Source organism: Notothenia rossii, assembly GCF_949606895.1.
Source record: "Notothenia rossii genome assembly, chromosome: 8".
In the NCBI taxonomy this organism is placed as follows: Eukaryota; Metazoa; Chordata; class Actinopteri; order Perciformes; family Nototheniidae; genus Notothenia; species Notothenia rossii.
Genome location: NC_136906.1, coordinates 13,685,688 through 13,703,696, shown reverse-complemented (window position 1 = coordinate 13,703,696; position 18,009 = coordinate 13,685,688). Strand labels below are relative to the sequence as shown.

Sequence of the window (18,009 nt, the reverse complement as noted above, 5' to 3'; positions counted from 1 at the left end):
GCTGTGCTACCTAAATTATCCAGTAGGTGGAGCTGTGGGACAACATACTGATTACACACTTTTTCAACATGACCTCTCTACAAAACGTTACGCAAACTCTTGTTATGAATTATGAATTCTTGAAAAAGGGTTTGAGGGAAGCATTAAGGGCAGCTTAACAGGGCAGCTGTTGATTTATGATTTACCAGGATTAAAGACTCCTTCAATTCCAAAAGGGGTTACAACCATCGTCCCTCAGAGGGACAAAGTTATATGTCTGCACGCTATTGACCATTAATGTCACTATATTGGCATGACAAAACAGAATACCCTTTCTCTTATCTAGATGCTGTCTACATTTGGAGGCCTGCTTTGTCTAGACCCTGGCTTCTCTGAGGCAGGTAGCTTCGCACAACGCCAAGTTAGTGTTGGTGCACAATCAATTATTGATGGCTCTCCTGGGCTCCGGCTATAGTGCGGGTTTCAGGTGTCCAATTCCTGAGGAGGAATTTGTTTAAAATTCACTGCTTATGACAAGATGGGATACATTAGTGAAGCAGAGGGAAGTAAACCCTTAACAACTGCTTTTGGGCGCCTTGGTGTGTGGAAAGTGGGTTATATAAATATAAAAAATAAGACAAATAGGTTGAATGAGAGAGACTTTATGGGCTTTTCAGGGAAGAAAGGAAACAAGATCAAGAGAGAGTGGAAGAAAGATAAAAAAAGAGAGGAATCGACAGGTGGAAAATGTGAACTGCTCCTCTCCTCTGTTAAAAAAATGTATCCTTTCTTCCCAGGACTCATGATAGACAAGCAGACGGACATACAAAAAATAGACATCAGTCAGCCAGGGACCCAGACAGACAGTTTGATATAGAGAGAACAAGCATCTTTGTATTGGGCCAAACAACAGGTGTTGTGTCATGTTTCACAGCCCTTCATTAGCAGTCCATCCCACACAAGACAATACACTCTGCTCCCTGCACACACTGGGCTAATTAATACGAGCAGCAGGAACAGTACAGAAGCTTATTTCTCATGGGAATATTATATATATTATATATATAAGGGAACCTCTCGATACTTGTCGTGTTTGTCTGTGTGTGTATGTGTGCACGTGTGTTCAGGTGTATAACTCATGAAAGTAATGTAGAGTCCATCCACCTGACACATTTTTTATGTCGTTTGGTTGTGTTAGTGCAGCTAGACTAACCTTGGATCAATCAAAACAAACACTTTCCGTTGCGTCTGCACATCTGTGTGCACGTTGCATGTGTGGCAATTAAATCTTCTGTCTCCAGTTTAATTTAGCAAAGAGAGACGCAATCTCTTGAGCTCCTTTTCACACTGACCATGCAGCAAACAATGAGAGGTGATTAAGATGAAGTCAGCACCCCATTGTTAGAAAAGCTGTTATAGATAATGTATGATTCAGCAACTGCACAGCCTGTTAGATAAATGAGTGGAAAATGTAATGTTCCCACAACAGCTGTGATGTTTTCTTTTCCAGTGGAAAGAGTACTTATCACTCTGCGTAGAAAGATTTAATGGTAATGTCTCAGCAGTAAGGACACCATTTGTTGTTTAAAACGATGGACAGATAATTTTGTTCTTTGATAATTTTGTTCTATGCTCCTCAAAAAACACCTGCATGACTACAGTTAGAATGAAAATCAATATGCTATAGTGGCTATGAGAACAGTTTGACCATGGTCACCAAATCTGGTCTGTCAGGGATTTTTGTTTGTGTGCAGTTCAGTATCTCGCTTGTTTTTTCATGCATTTGTATATGGAACCAAAAGGAACAAGGACAGATTTACTTTTTTATGTTTAAGTGGTGCACATGATATATCTCTGAATGTATTTATTTGTGTTGGCTAAAAATAACTTTACAAAAGAGACTTCTGCTGTACTTAGGCACAGCGAGGCTAATAACAGAATGTGAATGACACCACAAAGCTAAAAAATGTTGCGCTAAAGATGATGTACTGGAAACTAAAACATTGGACTTGTCCAAAATGTCATGTCAGTCCCTCCAATAGTTTAGTTTATGTCCAACTGGAACAAGGAGGGTTACAGACCGACATTACCACCCATAGAGCCACATTGCTAAAATTGTTAAAGCTAATCTATGAGGCTTTTTATCGTTGTCTACAGTCTTGTGCATTCAAAATATAAAAGTAAAATGCTTGACAAAAACTAAGGTTGTGATCCAGGTAGCCTATCAGGTGGGCTACCAAGAAGTTAATCTCAAGTGTGAGTATGGTGCACTTTTCTATGTTCTTTAGTGTCACTCTCAAGTTTGTAAAGAGTACGCACTGTTGAGCACAGGCTGAGCAGAAAGCCTGATGAAGCATTCACTGGTGTCACTGCTTCTGCCAAGCATCGACAGCTGGGCTCTCATCATAGCCTTTACAGCGCTAGCTGCTGATCCACCTCCAGCGTAATGGGGCGTGGTGAGAAAGAGACAGAGAGAGAGATCTGTCATGGTTGTTCACCTCTCTAACAGGCTGCTGACAGATAACACAAGCGCTGTCTTGACGCATGGTTAGAGACGGTTGCAATTATCAGCATGTGGACACACACACACACACACACACACACACACACACACACACACACACACACACACACACACACACACACACACACACACACACACACACACACACACACACACACACACACACACACACACACACACACACACACACACACACACACACACACTACAGCCACCCAACCCGACGGGGACTCAGATTTTTCTCTCAACCAAACTAAAGCACTGAGATAGAGTTATTAAGCTAATGTTAAACCCCATTTTCGTCCCAGAGGAAATGCAAAATACTTCCAAAACAGTGCGAAGTCTTATGCAAACAGAAAGCAAACCGAGGTTCAATGTGTTAAATTCTATTTTTATTACATTCACACAGTCCCAGGCTAGCAGTTTACCATGTTGTCTTTGTGCTAAGCTAAGCTAACCAGCTGCTGGCTCATGTTACATTACACTTGATTCATCATTAGGAAAGGACATTATCTTTTTGTTGTGCAAAGCAACTTTCATATCTCTGCAAGGGGCTTTTAGGATATTAGTCTCTTATCAAATAATACCAGTAGCTGTCTGGGAAATAAGAAATTAACCAAAGATTTGATTGAAAGGTTGTATTAAAGGGCCCATGTCATGGCCATTTCTACTGATCATAATTCCATTGTTGAGGTATACTAATATAGATTTATACTGTGCAATCTTCCAAACTCACATTGGTTTCTCATACAGCATCTCTGTAAAGTATGTGTATTCACCGGTATTCACTCTCTGTCCTAAACGGCTTGTTGGAGCTCCTGCCCCCCCCCCCTCCATGTGAGCCCAGTATTCACACGTCACAGTACCCAGGAAGTAAACAATGGAAAATTAGAAATCTCCAACGAGGCGTTTTCGGGCAGACTGTGTTAGAGTTTTACTCGCTACAGGGTGTACTTTGAGGGTTTCTGACTCTGCAGACCGTTAACATGCAAAGGGGACGGGTGATAACCGGAAAAGCATGACATGTGACCTTTAAACATGCCAAAAAAAAAAACGTACATGTTGGGAGATCCTATATATATGAACTCTGTTTAGCCTCCCTATCAGACCCCACGGAGTCCTGTTTGGCCTCTTCTGCAGCCTGGTCTGCACCCTGATGTTCAGCCAGTGAGGGCAAAGGTCATGGGAATGAAGGATGAATGTTGTGTGTGTAAACTCAGATGGAAAACAGCTTATAATGAAAATGATGTTGTTACTGCCAGCGTAATTGGTTGTACTTTTCACCGTGGCAAACTTGATAAAACACGCATGACCTTGTCACCTATTTGCTCATGTCGAGATGAATCGAATATCTTTTCACTTTTATTTGACTGACACATAGATGCATGAGATTCAGTTTGGGACAGAAACATTTTAAAATACAGTTTAGAGTCTGTTTTTGTTATCTGTTGTTGGGGACACTCCTTCTGTCCTTGCATCTTCGCTATCCACTCCTTTTTTGTAATCCAACACACACTGTCTACCTCTTTTTCTCTCTATGTTTTAAAAGAAGCGGCATACACACACACTCCTCCTCCCCCTGCCACCCCCTGCGATCGGATTGATTTATAACGGACTCTCCTCCCCCCTTTGACCGGCCTCTTCTTTCTCCCTGCAGTCTGACACACAGTGAAGATTGAGTCCAGGCTTCAGGTCCTGTTATCTTTAGTAACAGAGGCCTGGCAGCAGCAGACACACGTGTGACTCCTGCCTTGTTAATTACAGCTGTGACAGTTTATGTAGATGGGGTCACATCTGTATTTGATCAAGTGTGAAAACGCAAACGTTTCTGTAACTTTAGACAAAGGTATATCTACTTTTGTTTTGGACCAGCTCTCTGTATAATGATTCTTCCACAGATGACTGACTTTTATTTCTACTATTGTTGGATTGAGTTATTCTCGAAGAAATGGACAATGGCATCTGTTGACTTTTAGTGACGTTCTGAGTAGCCTGGAGCTACTTTAGCTGAGAAGCACTGGTAGGCAGTGCTGTGTGTTGGTGTGTTGGTGTGTTGGTGTGTCATGGATTTAATGCTAAACAGAAGATTTGGAGATAATGGACTGGATGGTTGTGTGGAAATGTGGGCACATGTGCAAAACCAGGAGTGTAGGCACACAGCAGCACACGTATACAGTTCAAACACACCTACAAAGCAACAGAAAAAGTGACACAACGTAGGGCGAGAACAGGTTTATACAGGGATTTTCTCACACCCAGTAAATCATATTACTCTCAGACATCTACCAGATTAACCCAGAATAATTCATCAGTAGTCACCTCATTAGTGTGGGTTCATTCCTCTGCGTGGGTCTGCTGTCAAAGTTCATACATGCATGTAAACACTCACTAAATACTCCTTAATATTCCTTTAAGCTTATCACAACCATGGGAGGTCTCTCGCCATCCCATTAACTTCCGACACAAAAACACTCCTAACTGATCCACCACCCACCACACATGCATATACACTGGGGCTATAACCTTGTATTTGTTTATGTCACATACACATCTGTTTTTGTATCTGTATCTACAGCTGCACTAGTTCGTTTTTGAAAATCTACTTTTCATTTTGTATTTTATTTTGTTTTCTATTGCAATCTATACTATTATAGCTTCCAACTAAATAATATGTTAACCATCATACAAGTCAAATAATAAAACATGCAATACAGAATTGCATTGAGCCATATTGCATGCATTTTCTTAACAAACTCAAGGTGGAATTTATAGTGGCCAGAGTTTAGATTAATTAAAAATGTCAACAAAAGGATTTGAGAAAATAACATATAGGCAAAAAAGTGCTACAGTCATCATTCTACAGTTGGTCAAATAGCAAAGGATATTGAAGTGTCAGGAAGACCAGATAAATACAAAGTTGGTCAACAACATTTGAATAAATCCCACCCTTTGGGAAAAAATATACAAACCTATTTAGCTTACTTTGTTTATGAGGAACGCTCTCAAGACACAATTTCAGAAACTATTTGTTTAAAGGTAAATCTATTCATAGCTAAATAATGTATCTGTTAATCTGTACATCTAATCATACACAACAAGAATTATAAAATGCAGTCCAATCAGCAAAAAGGTAACAGAGCTTCAAATCTGACCATGTTCACAAAAAACGAGACCAGAGGAGGATTTACTGCAGTGTTGTTATATTAGATTGCACTGTGCTGTAATACCCAGACAATACATCCACGCTCCTTTGTCCTACCTCAATCAGCCTGTCCTGGGTCCGGAGCCCGGCGTGGTCTGCAGCTGATCCGGGGTCCAGGGAGCGGATGTATTGTCCGGGCCTGGATCGATCACTGTGGAGGTTAAAGCCGTAGCCGGCGTCAGACCGGATCAGGTGGCAGAGGCGTGGAACGAGCTCGGACGGGTCGACCGGGGGCCGCGACTGGACCTGGGCTTCAACCTGGGCAACAGCCTCCTGCAAGGGAAAAGTAAAAACATAAATGCAGAAGTTCATACTTTAGTTACTGATGACAAACAATGGAAAGTAAAATTCTGAAATGCTAAATGGAGACAGACATGGGATCATTCTCAGAAAGGAGCTAGAAACTAAATCACAACATTTATATTATTATTTATATTTATAGGTCTCAGATATATACAAAACATGTCTCTGAAGTGATTGCTTCGAAATACCAAACAGATCATGCATTGTAGCATCCCATAAACCCCTCTGTTTCAGCCCTGTTTCAAAAGTGCTGATTCTGATTTCATTACTTTAGATGAAAATAAGGAGCCCCTCCCCACGCCCCTCTGAGAGATATTTGGTTACAAAGAACACAATGGTGCTCTAGGAGGAGATTCAGGTGATAAGGGGGGGGGGGGGGGGGGGGTGTAACCTTGGTTGGTGATTTGCCAATGGTTACGCAAGCCGAAAAAACGTTATGACATCATAAAGTGGCCAAAATCTGATCAGCTCATTTCCTGTAAAGAAATCACTTTGTTTATGGTCAACCTAACCTCATACAATGATTCAGAAGATATATTGGGCAAGCCCTTGCAGTGCAAAACCTTTTTGGCAACACAACTACATAAGTTCTTGGAAAAGATTATGTATTGGGCTAACATTTGCAACAAAGTTGTGTAATAAATAGGTAAATGCTAATTTCTGGTTTCACACAGGGTGAGAATCCATTGTTTTTAGACCCATCCAATCACCCCTAAATCCCCTTTATACGTCACGTCTCCTGTTATTTTTGAATTTGAGTGCATTTATTTTATATAAGTATGGATAGTAATAGTAGTAATAATAATAATAATAATAATAGTTATTTTCTATAACATCACTCTTTGCTGATGCATCTCCTTTGTCAAAGTTGTTGAATAGACTGTATGTACTTGGAGTGAAAATGTCCATTTGCAGCTCATCACTGACAGCTCTTAAAGCCTGCGTGAAGACATTTATAGAACCTGTATAATCACACAGATTTTCCACCCACACACCGGGTAAAACATGTGCAGTGAGAGGGATGAGAGCTGGTGGCCAGCTCTGTAACCTCAGCTGATATTAGCTGTGAGGTTACTGACAGGTAGAGTGGGTGTTGGGTGACCAAATATGAGTCTACATATGGTGCACATGCTGTGTTCATCGGACAGATCTGTATTACGCAATCTGATAACTCCATTGTTTCATGTGAAGCAACTATCATGGTCCGTTTTGTGCATGCTAAAAATACAAATGGAGTATGTGGGTGGCATGAGAGAGAGAAAGAGAGACAAAAGTGAGAGAAGATGGTTCATGATTTATTATGAAAGAAAGAAACATTTTTTTTAAACTTCCCCTTCAACATTCTTGTGCCATTATTGCAAATATATTTGAGGAATTATGGCTGAGTGTTGATCACCACAACAGAGCCTGCAAACGTAAGCCTCGACAAAAATAACACAGATGGCTACATATCATTCTTTAGGGTAACTGTGATCTAGGCAGTCTGCCCTGAGACGGAGGTAGAAATCAAGAGCAAAAACTCTAATGAACCCCTCCAAATCTTCCATGGCCAGAAAGGAAGTTCCTGTGTTGGGCAGCTGGGTTAGATATTCCAAGGGGGGAGATATATATATGTATATATCTCCCCCCTTGGAATATCTAATATATTAGCATCCGGGGATCGAGGCAATGAAAAAACAGCAGAGAGAGGGAGAGGAGGAAAAGAACAAGCAAGGAGGAAGAGAGTGCGTGGGAAGGAAGAAAATGAGATGCAGCGAGAGGATTGAGAAGGAGAGTTCAAGAGGAGAAACAGCGGATTTAAGAACAGCCTGTAGAGCCCAGAGAAATACTGCAGACTGATAGATAAACAGAGCCTTACAGAAAAATCCAGATGACAGAAGTTTACAGTTAGCGACCATGGAGAGGAAAAGAGCTTGCAATGGAACTCATTTAACATAAACAGTGAGAGTAGCACAGCTGGGAGTCATTATGTGGGGGAGACGCAAGTGTCTGCCAATTTAACCTCTGACTGCCTCTCGATGAATGTCCACACCCACTAATCACCCCCTGGAGCCTGTACCATCTCTCAACGTCTCAGTCTTTGGTGTTTGAGTGCATTTTGGAAATGTTTGATTTGGTCTTTTTGTGCTGTGGGTTTGATCTAACAAGCTTAATTATGCATGTTTGTGTCAGTGATGGAGGGAGACACCACGACTGTGTGTCCTTAGTTTATTATTGATAGTGCATAGATCCAACTGTCCTACTTGTGTGTTAAAGATAGAGATTTTAGTGTCAGGCAGAGGGTGTTTGAGGGCCTGAAGTTACCATTCGCTCTCTACCAATACGAGAGGTCATTGATTGAAATGGGTTCACCATGTTTGTTTGAACTGTGGGTGTTGAAAATGGAAAAATGTGAAAAATATTTGTATCTGAGTGGAGGAAAAATAGATGTTTTCCATCTTTGTCGGCAAACAGGCTGTCATCAGGAAAGCGACCGCTTATCTGTATTTGTACATTTTTCAAAACAGTCCCAATGGGAGGAGACGCAGTAACTGGTTGGAAAACACTGTCAATGTTTTGTTCCAGGCTCATAAATGTCCACATGGAAAATTCTTCAATTAATCACAGTGATTTTTCTATACGGAAAACAATATGGAATATTTCACGCTAAAATACACAATTGTTTTAGTTTATTATAGTGCAACATGAATTGTCACGCAAGTTCAGACAGGGGCTGCAGCTTTGACTTGAAAGCCCATGTAATTTCTTTGAACTTTATAAATGTAAGCTATATTTTCACAAAACACCAGCCCCCTAGGTTACAGTTGCATTGCCTATCAAAATATCAGTTTCTACACAACCGTAGCTAGCTAGCTGAACAATGTTAGCTTCATGAGTTTTTTGAAAATGCTTTCTCTATCTGACTTTAACATATCCAGCTAACATTAGAAAAATCTGAATCTTACATTAGAGGCAACAAATAATCAAACGCTGGCAAAACGTTCTGTGTAAACGAACCATTAAATAAGTTAGTTAGTAGTAAGCTAGTTCAGCGGACATGCTAATGCTGAGTATTACAGCTTGATGTATACTGTATGCTGTGTTTCTACATTTTGGTGATGGCTGGATAACTTTTTTTTTTTACACGTTTAATTTTTATATTTCCCTCTGCATGCGACCACTGGCAGTGGCGGTGGCAGTTGATGAAACTAGATCGCAGCTTATTGAATAATTTAGCGGTGGGATGGCTCATGACCGCTGTTAACCCTTTCACAGCCAACAATCATTTGCTCACTGTTTGCACACACACAATGGAGTGTGTTTGGGCATGCATGTGTTTGTGTGTGCTGTTACTGTCGCTGAGTTGTTACAAAGCTAATTTAAATCTAGTGTGTGTGTGTGTATGCATGCATGTAAAGGATTTTGTCAACAATACTCTCACTTGCATGCTTTCCAAAAGGGGATTAACGTAAACTTAATATCCCGGTTATAATAAATCAGGAGGTCAAGTTTCCTTTGAGCCCTCAGTCCTGCTGAGTTTGGTTGCTAAAGGCAGATGTGGCAGATTACCATATCTTGAAAGCTGTGTGAGAACTGCATTGGATAAAGAACACATTATTGAGAATAAATGATATATACTTGACAAAAACTACATCTCCTGAATGCAACCAAGTAAAGTTAAGAGTTATAAAAGCATATCATTTGTAAACTGATGAATCGATAGACGCCAGGTCAAACAAACAAGAAAACATTGAAGTCATTTTAAGGGAAATTTCAATCTGCAGTTAAACTAAAAAGTGCATTCATCATTCCATAATGTAATTTATTTTATGACGTTCCATAACTTGACCGGAGTTCTTTCCTGAGCTAAAAACTGAATCCCAGTTTTTATTTTTGTATTTTCAGGTTAGAACAATTCAGCTTGATTCAAATGTACTGCTGTGCTATGTAGACCTAAGCATACAACGTTCAAAACAGCTGTAAACATTGACTTTAGCCCCAAATAAATTGCAATGAAGTTGGAGCTTACATTTGAGTTTATGTCTCTAATTGTTTCACTTTTGGAACATTGACTGAGTCATGTATAGTTTTTAGAGTTTAGTTATAACCTTACAGTATATAGCAGGGGTATTCAACTAAAATGCAACGAGGTCCAGTTAGAGAAAATCTCCCCATGCAAAGGTACGGAACATCAAAATGTCTAACTTGCTTCATGAATTAGTGTGATATATATTGAAGTAGCCTGTAGCTTTATCAACGTCTGCATGTAATCAACAACTGACTGCCAATCAAATAAAGAAAGTACAATTAAAAAACAACAATATTTATTGTCAATTAACATTGAACTATACAGATATACAGTAAATACTGTGGATATGTGTAATAGGGATGTAACGATACCAAAAACTCACGGCACGATAATATCGCGATAACAAGTCCACGGTATGGTATTTATCGCAATATTGAATAATAAAGGGGAAAAAAAATTCAATTTTATTTTTTTCAATAACACATTTTTTTACTCGGAAAATGTTTCTTTATTACATAATAAATCTGATTTGTACAGCATTTTAGTAGGATAGCAGTATTTTAAAGTGTCAAAAACAAAGTGACAGTAACAGACTGGAACAAGAAAACCAGTGTTTTTGTACCTACTGGTACTACCAAACAAAGTAGGCATTTTCTTTGTGCAACTGCATCTCACAAATAAACAAGGACATTTAATAATCAGACCCTGCAATAAAAATAAATCAAGTTTCACTTTAGTTTTTCAAGTAACTCAACTCAAACTCACTAGTCACTCACTCAGCATCATCAGACAGGTTTTTAGGAATATGAGAATGTCCACATTTCCAGGTATTTATAAGCTGGGATGTTTGGGCATTTACAATATCCCCTGGTCTGGAACAAACTCTCTCGCTTGGTACTGATGTTGCTGGGACGCACGCGTTAACCAAATATTTTATTTAACAATGACGGAAAAATCTGAAAGCAGTCTGTCATTTTGACAGATTAGAACAGACTCGGAACAGCGGCAACGTTTCCCCGCAGCGAGGCTCTGGTGTTATGCCGTGTTATGCATGCCCTCCAAAAGGAAATTATATAGTTTCCAAACCGTACTTTGCCGTACAGATCAATACATGTCAAAATACATTTTGCTTTACGCTGTGCGCGCTCCCGCGAGGTGCATGCACACAGGGCATAACGCCGCCCCCCCAGTTGACAGTTCACGAGCGTGCTCTCTCTATTCAGACCCGACGGGTAATAAGGGATTATGACGGATATTTTACGATCCTGTCTGTCCAAATTACGGACAGCGAAAAAGTCTGACGCCACCTCAGTGGGACGGAGAGATATGCTTAGGCCATGGATGACAGTAATAGGTCAAACTGTGCATGGTCTCTCCACCACTTCAAAAACAATACAGTTTTTGCCAAGAAGGTGAAGCTTATTGACAGGGCGAGATATAAATATATTGTTGGTACTTGTCAATGTCTCTAGGTGTGTAAATGTATCTGTTGTTTTATGTTCATGTTGTAACCTACTTGCTGCCATGTTGGAAAGGTCTCTCTTGAAAAAGAGATCGATGATCTCAATGGGACCACCTGGTTCAATAAAGGTTTACATTTTTTATTTTTTTTAGAAATCGCAGTAGATTTTGTCAGTCTCACGACGGTATTGGGACGTTTATTTAGCGCGATATTCGGTATATCATTACATCCCTAATGTGTAATTAGACCCTCCAGAAAAAGGCGGGCAAAAATTCTTGATTATGCGATTAAACATGCAAGGTTTTTATGTGATTTTATGCGGTGAAATTGCGGGAAGTTGCGAAATATGCGGAAAGTTGCGAAATATGCTAAATCTTATTTATTCTCTCTCACACACAACCTGCCACTAACGTTAAACCCCTTTACTATTCAATTAAACACATTCAATGTTTATTTATTGTAAAAGCAATTGGGCCCCCCCCCCCCCCCCCCACACACACTTCTCCGCCTCATTCTGTTTTTGTTTACTCGTTCCTTATCTGACCAGCTTCAATCTTGTAGGCTACTCACTTCGTCTCTTGTAGCCCTCGAAAGGGTTTTGGAGGTTGATGCCTCGGTGAACGTGAGTTGTTTGGCTTTCTTGTCCGCGGCAGCAGAAAGCATTTTCGAACATTTGAATGAATCAAAGTGGGTCGTCACCGTCGATTTTCTCTTATGCTCCAACACACAGTTGCATGGGGTGCAGAATAGTTTCCCCCCACTTTTTGCCCGGTCTTTAGTAGAAATGTTCGTCGGTAAATGAGATGCACACAGTTCTGCCTGTAATGAATATTACATTTTGTGAGGAAACTTTTCCACCAATAATTCCAATAAGTATTCCAAAATGTATTCACTTCAGGTTTACGAAAGTAACTGTAATCAGATTACTCGTTTTTCAAATGTAACGCCAGCTGAATACAGTTAACCTACTTGATTTTTGTATTCTGATTACGTAACGCCGTTACATTCCATTACAACCCAACCCTGCTTCTAGGCTACAGTCCCGCAGCTCCTGCCTCTCTGTTGGACTCTGTCGCAGCGGGGCTACTGCTGTGGAGCGCACAAAGCAGACTCTTCACAATGAAGGATCACTTCTTCTTCAATGCAGGGAAGGTTTCGCAGTACGCAGTCTACTGTCCTGCAGCTGCTGCCTCTCTGTTGGACTCCGGTACTGCACCTTACTCACGAGACGTTGTAAAAAAAAAAATGGGTGGGGGGTGAACGCAGTAACCACTTCGCCAACGCCACAGTCACCCCCGTCGTGCGGGCCGGATGAGAATGTCTTGCAGGCCGGATGTGGCCCGCAGGCCGCCAGTTGGTGGTCACTGGTCTAAAGCATTTATTATTTTCATTTAATTCATTTTCCCCCTCTCATATTCAGTGTGGACGGATTGAGACAGCGTGGTGTCCAGAGAGCTGCTGAGACTTCAGGGAGAAACCTCCGTGTGATGGACGTCCTGTCTGTTTGTTTGGCCCGGAGAGGACTGAGGGTCTTTCCTCAGCGAGGGGGACCAGGCCTGATGGAGGAGCCCATGCTGGGCAAAGCTGATACCAACTGCACAGGCCTAGTCTGTCACTTTATTTGACTAAATTTGTTTACTTATACATTTAATATGTTTACACCTTCTGTCCATATGTGCTTTTTATTTAAAACATCTTTGATTAACTTTTGGTTCACATTTCAATAAATTGTATTTGTATTTGCACTCCTTTTGTCCATTATTCTTACTGAAAATGTTAAATTACACATTCACATCTGACTGAAGATTGGCCCCATTTATTTGTGACATTGCAAACTCTGTGGTACAAGGCACAAATGATGTGAAGCTCATAAAGCGAGGCAAATACAAATAATCAGCTGATGGAGTGTAGATGTGGAAATAGATCAGCTGACTGTTTTTACAATAAAAGTAGTTTCTTAGTGTACTGGTCTTAAAGACCCTGTGAAGTGTGCACCTGTGCATGATCTGTTATGCTAATACGTATAGTAATGACCAAAATTGTCTATTGGAACCCATATCAAAAAATGTTGGAATAGCAACGAATTTGACGAGTTTTGAATTTGCAGTCGACCTTCGCCTTCGTGGGCGTGGCTTGCGATCTACTACGTGACGTCACGAGATGGACGCCGCCGCACTGTTTACATTCACCACCGTTCATTTTTTCTCTTTTTCAAAGTCGAATTTCTCAACGTTTTTGAGCTAGTATTTTCCTGGAAAGTGTGTCGGAGTCGACTGGAAGTGATTGCCAATCGAGAAAACCTGACAATGGAGGCGACAGTGAAGAAAGAGGGATGAAAAACACAGGGGAAACGATGCATTGCCGCTGGCTGTAGTAATGTCAAGTCTGCCGAAGTGGCGATGTTTCTGTTCCCAAAAGATGAAGGTGAGCCTGGCTGGTGTCATTGTTTCGTAGATTCTTTGATTGATCATGATAAATAAAGGCCACTGGTCGATTCGAGAGAGAGAGAAAGAGAGACTGAGAGAGTTACAGGGTTGTCGTTAGCATCTGGTGCTAGCTCGAAGCTAACGGAGATTAGCTGTTTCAACAATAAGGAGAGGGAGAGTGCTCTCCTGTGGGACTGAGAGAGATAACGTCAGCTCAGGGAGGTAAACTGTAGCCTAAGTTATCTCAGTGCGTTTGGTCATCTATGTAAACAAATATTTCCATCTATGTAATATTAGTTGTATAAAATAGGTTAAGAAATCCTTCCAATGTTTTTTGATTATTGAAATATATGTTTCATATGAGTGTTGAGAGCTGTATCCATAAATCTCTTAATGTTGCCCTCAAAGTGCAACAGATTGATCACTTTCCTCATCTATCCTGTCCGAAAAGCTGTCCAAATCAATCATTTCTCTCACACTAGTATCACTTTCCAAAGTCTCCGCCATGTTTACAATTGCAACTGGGTACATCTTGTGACGTCACAGCCACTATCGTCTGCAACTTCCGTTAGGCTCAGACGGCAAAATTAATAATTCATTAATTCATTAATTATGAATTATTAAAAATTATTTTAGCCATGAACAGGCACAATGATATGTAAGGAATGAAACTGCCATTTCATTTTGGAGCAAAAACATGCACTTCACTGGGTCTTAAAGATCTCATAGCATCAGCTTTTAATGTTCCTCTTGGATGTTCTTCTTGACCCTCAGAGAAGGAGAAAATGTTGTGTCTTTCAGGCATGTCCTTTCCTAACAAAAATTACAGGAAACATAAAACATATTATTGCAGAACAAGTTTGTTATTTATGAAAGCGGTGTGTTTGTGTGTTTAGGGGCTGTAGATATAATTATTTTGTAATTGTAATGTTTTTTTTTTATTTCAACAGCGAGCTACAAAGACAATCAGATTATGAATGAAAAGTATGAAGTTCATCAACATTGAAATATATGTTATTATCAAAATAATATTGAACTGTTATCAAAACGTAGTGCAACTGTAGAAGCTTGCTCTGTTGTCTCACTGAAAGAATAACTTTTACAACGTTTTTTACAGACAATATTGAGAGATAAATACTAGCAGTTCTCACTGTGTTAAATATCTTTGCCTTCAATACATTAAATTAGAAAGCTGACAAAATCATATTGCTTGTTAACATCTAAATGTAACTTTTTGCATGGAAAAAACCCTCAACTTCACTGGTTTGTAGGTGATCTAGTATTGTTTAATGGAATGTATATCAGTGTATTAAAGTCAATACTTCATTCATTCAAACCGATATCTTTCTTGATTCTTTGTACAGTATGAAAAAAAGTGTCTTTGTACCTGAGCTGAAGTTCACTGCTGTGAGGAGTCCAGTTCTGTCTCTCACTCTCTGGTCCAGCCTGTCTGCATCACCTGGACACCTTAAACAAACAGATATATGTAAAGTACCATGTGTACAAACAATATAACTGATTCTCTTCTGTTGAACATGTTGGATTGTGTATTGTCAGAGTCAGGGTCCTTTTTATTCTACTGTAACTTTGGAAGTTGTGTTACCAATGCTTACTGTTTATTTGATACTAATTTGGTAATGCAATTCATAAAAACAACAAGGTTTGAGTTTGTTCTTCAGATGACTGTGATGTTAACGTGTAAGCTCAATAATGAACTCCAGCTCAACCAACCATATTATCTAAGTAACCATCTTGAAATATGACATTAATAATTGTAATATACAAACATCTTATTGTGAGGTTGATTTCACATACACTACTTCGACATTAGCTTGTCTACATACTTGAGCATAGCCAATTTAAATTAACCTTAGCAATGCATACAGTTCCTACCTACATAATAATCATCTCTCTAAGTTACAAGGATGACCTTATTTTATCAACCTCAAACAGAAGCCGTTTGTTGTACAGTATTATCCCACTTAACGCTTAACACTTGTCTATTTCGTTTTAACCTTTATAAATATAGTCTATGATTTTAACTTGGAGGCTACTGTTAGCATCGTTAGCACCGATGTAGCTACCACTCGCTTACACGCTAACCCAAGCCGTAACATTAATTACGTAGCTGATTAAAATCATTAACACATAAATAAGTACTCAAATTTCACTTACCGCAAAACCGCATTCATGCACCGTCTGTCTCAACCGCAGAGCGAGTCACAATAGTCCGATATATAAGCATGAAGAACAAACAAACACGGCCGGGGGCAAGTTGTGTTCCCTGGATGAGCTGAACAGGCAGAGTGCCTGTAGCAAGCTTCACGGAGCAGCTAGCAGAGAGACAAGAAGCTAGCAGTAGCAGTCACATCACAGAGCCGTCACTCAATGTGACCACGCCCTAATTTATGCAAAAACGTTAAGACCTAATATAAATAAAAGGGTTGTGTTAGAAAACAATTCAATCACAGATCCATAATCATGAAGGTGGAATCTAACTATATTCATAATAATATTTATTGCATCCATGGGTAGAAACATGTTTTTTTCTGCTGTAAAGTTGGGCATTTTAACATGGGGGTCTATGGAAATTGCTCCTTTCTGCAGTCAGTCCCTATCGGCCAATATATGAACTGCAGTGTGTCCGTATTGGCGTCCCGGCTCTTCCACAGAGTTTGCCGCTTGGTCAGCACTCATTTCAGACGAGACATATACCACGTGAAGAGACGTTACGCTCGTTGTGTTCAAGGAACCTGTCCTTGGCCAGGAAAAACAGGTACTCGCTTGTTTAATTATTTTTGCGGTCTAGATTTCTTCTTCTTTTTTTTGAAGAAGTCGGACTGACGGACGGACTCCCCCCCCCGCCTCCCAACCCCCGCCCCCAAAACGAAAACTCTTCGGTTCTTCAGGAATTACACAAGTCACCCAAATCAGCGTTAAAAAAGCGGAAGGCGCCGAAAAATCCCCTATTAATGTATTGATTATAGCTCCGGGTCCGTATAGGTCGGCGTCTGGGTCCGGATCCGGACCGCGGTCCGCCAGTTGCCGACCCCTGGTATATAGTATAACCTTAATGATAGACAGAGTTTTCCAACGACTAGCACAGTTTTCGTGTTAGCATTAGCCTGTGCTACCTAGCTATGGCTGCTGAAAGGTAACATTGCAAATAGATTATCATCCCATGCTAATGTTGTGTAACGCCAGTGTAGCAAAAACAACTGAAGCATTTGACACTTTTGCTTATGTAATGGGTGACAACAAGTTGCTTTTGAGACAGTAGTGGAACCAGTACAGCCAGTTCCAAACGTCTGTGAGAAAACATGCATTATCTACATGTAATGAGATTGATGTAGTTTGAAGAGTTCTGAGTGTACTCACATTGCTCTGTATCTGCGTGACAGCAAAGTGCACAGGCTTCATAGCTTGAAAGAGTTCAACCAAACCTCGAACGAGGATAACTTACAAGGGTTTTACCAAATTAATGAAATTGCTGTGTCTCAGACATTCTGGCTGTGACAGCTCTACCCTGACATTGATAGTGTGTGTGTGTGCCTGCAGCTGCCTTAAGTGTTGCTCAATCAGAGAAGAGAGCAGATCTGGCCAGCTCTCAGAGGAAGAAAAAGAGAGAGAGGATTGGGAAAGGACCAAGAACCAGCTGGAGGAATCCAAAAGTGGGATTTGGAGCTTTTAAAAATGAAACTGAATAAAAGGTCATGGGGGAAAGCAGCGACAGGAGAGAGAGAGAAATAGGACATGCAGAGAGGAAGATGGAGCACAGGAGAGCACGAAAGGCAGCACTAGACAGAGCAAAGTGAACATGAGGATTGGCCAGATTTTGATAACCAAACGTTTTTTCCCACTGGTGTTGTGGTGTTTTGCTTAACAGCTCAATGATACGAAAGCTGGCTGTGTGGTTTGTGTGTCCAGCTCGGCTCTACCAGCGGTCTCTAAACTCTAGAAAGTTTCCTGCTCTGCTGAAGTTTGTGTGAGTTATGTGTGGTATTTGTGGTACAGGCAGTTTGAGTGTCTCCTGAGATCATAACTCAGTAGCAAGTAAAAGAGAGAGAGGAGCTTGAGGTGGAATGTCTTAAAAAAATAACAAGC

The 18,009-nt window shown here is 40.4% G+C and overlaps 1 protein-coding gene across 1 annotated transcript in view; it reads right to left on the bottom strand.

Moving 5' to 3' along the window:
• Window positions 1-18,009, bottom strand: part of LOC307015736 (Na(+)/H(+) exchange regulatory cofactor NHE-RF2) — a 35,097-nt gene that overhangs the window by 3,313 nt on the left and 13,775 nt on the right. The window contains exon 3 of the mRNA XM_079644535.1: window positions 5,763-5,978. Coding sequence (XP_079500661.1) covers window positions 5,763-5,978 — 216 coding nt within the window. The remainder of the gene's footprint in view (window positions 1-5,762; window positions 5,979-18,009) is intronic.